Source organism: Propithecus coquereli, unplaced genomic scaffold (genome assembly GCF_000956105.1).
Source record: "Propithecus coquereli isolate 6110/MARCELLA unplaced genomic scaffold, Pcoq_1.0 Scaffold34, whole genome shotgun sequence".
Lineage (NCBI taxonomy): Eukaryota > Metazoa > Chordata > Mammalia > Primates > Indriidae > Propithecus > Propithecus coquereli.
The window spans coordinates 1479541-1483167 of record NW_012149063.1 but is presented as its reverse complement, the minus strand read 5'-3'; the positions used below and the strand labels follow the sequence as shown (position 1 = coordinate 1483167).

Here is a 3627-nt window from a genome sequence, read left to right as displayed (position 1 = left end):
GTGTTAGCAAAAAGCTGTCTATGTTGTCACAATATAAAAATACTGACCAGGCCGTGCTGTGATAAAAATCTGATAATTATATGATAAATGTTTCAAGTACAGTCAGTAGAAAGAACAAATTCTTATTTTAAGGTTGTTTCTTTTCATCTGATTCTTTAAAATTGACTATGGCAATGAAAATCAATTTTAATTTTAAGAGGTAACAAAGAAATGAATTTCTAAATTAAGGATTTTTGTGGTTAAGATGGCCCTATCAGCATTACTGACTGGGCCATTTGCACTGGCTTTGGCAACCTCATTTGCCATGGTTAGATGAACAGTCTCTGCTTTTGTTGCCCAGACAGAACCCATAGCATTGTCTTCCTGATGACAGCCGGCTTTTACCCGGCAGCTGAGCACAGGCCTGCTATTAGCGGAAGCAGCGTGTGTATATCACTGCACCTCTGTGATTACTGGTGCTGTCTGTATTTCAAACAATGTTTGCAGTAAATCTGTGCATGCACATCACATGTTTGTGCTGCATATACATGCAAATAAATATATGGGTTATAAAATACATAATGTAAAGCATGAAATATTCTCTGTCTTCATTTGAGGATAGGCCCATTTTGTTTAATGCGTTGCTGTATGCTCTGGAAACTATACATTAATACATGATCATTTAACCTGTTTAGACATCAGGAATGTTAAAAAGCTTAAAGAAAAATAGATTGCAAATGAAACATGAAATAACAGTTATTTCAAAGTTCATTATTCCTGATATCTTACGTGCATACAAAATGACTGCCTAATGGCACACACAGAGATATGGAATATTGCCCATTTGGGCCAGTCAGCATTACCTGTTGGCCATTTTGATATGACTCATCTGGTGTCCAGAAGTTCTGAAAATAGTGGGACATGCTGTATACTTTAATCGTTTGGGAATGTCAGTTATTTTGGTACTGTTTTAGTGCTGTCCCTCAATGTGGCTTTGCTTGATTATTCCATTCTCAACTATGTTCCAGGATTGTAGCTCCACACACATGTATACGATCTTACTGTTACTTTAGAAATGGTGGTAACACACTCATATGCTTTAACAGATAACCAATGGAAATACAATGACTGTCTACCGTATGCCAAGTGCCTACTAGGTGCTAGGCACTCAAATTCATTATGCTTCTTTTCCTGAAGATTTCGATGGTATCCAGGAAGATGGAGGTTCTGAGGCTGAATGTACTAGCAGCTTGAGCAAGCTGAATCATATTCAGAGTAGAGCCTTTCATTATGCTACCTTGGGTTCCACGATTATAGGATCATTTTATCATAAAGAGACTTTATAAGGTATTTTTCGTACTGCTAGCAAAAAAGACAAGGCCCAAAACAAGCTCACCTTATATGGAATTTCATAGCTTAGTAAGATTCCCATATAGTTCTTTGCCATTTACTTTATTTTACTCCATTTCATTATGATTTCATTATGAAATGGAATCAGGAAAATGATAGAACACCACAATTTTACTGGGAGTGTCAAGAATATACATTGTGTCTCATATTTTTATTGGAGATTTGGGAAATCAGGCCATGTATAAAAGGGAGAAAAAGTGCACATGAGCATAAGGTGTGTTTCCAATGGTGTTTGGCTGTGGCATTGTCATCACAGTTACCATTTACTGAGTACTAACTATGTATCAGACACTGGGCTAAGCACTTTAAAAAGCCCAGGAATCATTGAAAGACAAATGTACCTTCAGCAGACGCTCATGTGTGCATGTACATACACACACACACACACACACACACACACACACACACACACATATGAGCTCACTTACATAGTCACCATATCTGAAGCACAGACGAAGTAAGGAAACCCAGTTTAAGTTTAGCGAAGCTTTTGGCATGACAGACTGTAACACAGTGTAGATACTTGTTTGATTTAGCAGCTACTTTCAGGTGCTCCCTGACTTTGGAAGACATTTATGTCAAACTTCCATCTAGATTGTTACAGCCTGCTGAGCCAGTTCCTTCTTATTTGTGAGAATATCAGATCATGGGGACCAAGTCATCTCCCTTGTAAAAACATAGGGGTTTATAATGGTTCTTTTGAGCACATTGCAGTTTATCAATTTCTCTTTACAAAGTCTTCAAATAGAAGATAACAGTGTTATCATGTTCAGTCATAACCTTTCAATTAAGCAATTTCAGCTATATTCACTTGCCACAGCCTGTTCGGCCCCATCTTTGTGAGATTGCTAACTCCTGTCACTTTTCATTGAGAAACTACATTATTTTACTCAACCACATTTTCTAAGAGAATGAATCTGTTGCTATCAAATGATCAATGTCATGTTAAAGGAGTTTCTTAATAGCATAAATTTTAATAGCTCATCTTAATAGTCCAACAAGCTCATAGGCTGTTTATACAAAATATAAGGTTGTATCAGATGCTACCCATTCAACCTTTGCCATAAATTCTGACTCAGTAACTACTAAAGATAGAAAAAGATTGATGATAGCAGGAATTAACCTTGGTAAGAAAGAAAAGCTGTGTCATAGGGAACAGTTATAACTTCTAGAGGTATACTTGGGGATTAATTCATATCGTTGCCAGAAGGCAAAAGTTTTTTAGTTCACCAAAAATGAAAAAAATAATTTTGTGTAACTTCTGTTGGATAAATAGCAAGATCCAAATTGCACATAGCAAAATGTATTTCAAGTTGCTTCTGATTTTTTTTTCTCCTGATAGAATTTGAATTGTTAAATTAAAACTCATGTGAGTGATTTTAGTAAATGAAAAATATACATTTTACATTGTACTGGATTGTTGATTTTTATTTTATGGTTACTAATACATATTCATTTCACATTTGGACAGATACAGCAGATGGTGTATCTCAGGAGCTCTTCTCTGCTGGCTTGGTTGATGGACATGATGTAGTTATAGGTAAATTGTTTTTTAGTATGCAGTGTCATTTTGTTGGTATATCAAATGAAAATGTGTTTGGAAGCAAAAGTTTTCATTAAGGAATAATTCACTCTATAAATTTTTGAAAAATCTTCCCTGAATTTTTATCTTTTATCTAGAAGTATATTTAGAATCATATTTAATTTTCTTTTTTTAAAAGCTCTAAATGTAATTCTGCCCCATTTATCTAGATGTGATTTATCAAATGAGTAGCCTTACTTACTGGAAATATGACTACCCAGAAGTAGGACCCCAAAGCCCACAATGTAGCAAAAATAAGATGGTGTTAAGTTCTGTGCACCAAAGTACAGGAACCTCTGAGGCCTTTTCTCAGAGTTTCTCTATTCTTTCTTTGGACACCATTTTAATAAACTTAGATATTAGTTTTCTCAGTCCTCACCAATATTCATTATAAAATCTTAAGGTTAGATAGGACCTTAAAGATCATTTAGGACAGTTTTTTCATTACATAGATAAAGAAACAAATTCCTAATGTGGTTCAGTGGTTTATCCAGAGCCATGCAGCTGGTTTGTGACAATGCCACTCACTTTGAAACCATGGGTCTTTCTACCACTTTTAGAATCAGAAGATAGCTGCACAGAGATAGAGGAGCCTGCTGGACACAGGCATGCTGATAGGACCAAGCCATGATTGGTGGACCACCTTACAAGGCCAA

General features: G+C 35.8%; 1 protein-coding gene across 1 annotated transcript in view; it reads left to right on the top strand.

Moving 5' to 3' along the window:
• The window catches only part of STK39 (serine threonine kinase 39), a 267743-nt gene that overhangs the window by 218475 nt on the left and 45641 nt on the right, over window positions 1-3627 (top strand). The window contains exon 18 of the mRNA XM_012650804.1: window positions 2861-2929. Coding sequence (XP_012506258.1) covers window positions 2861-2929 — 69 coding nt within the window. The remainder of the gene's footprint in view (window positions 1-2860; window positions 2930-3627) is intronic.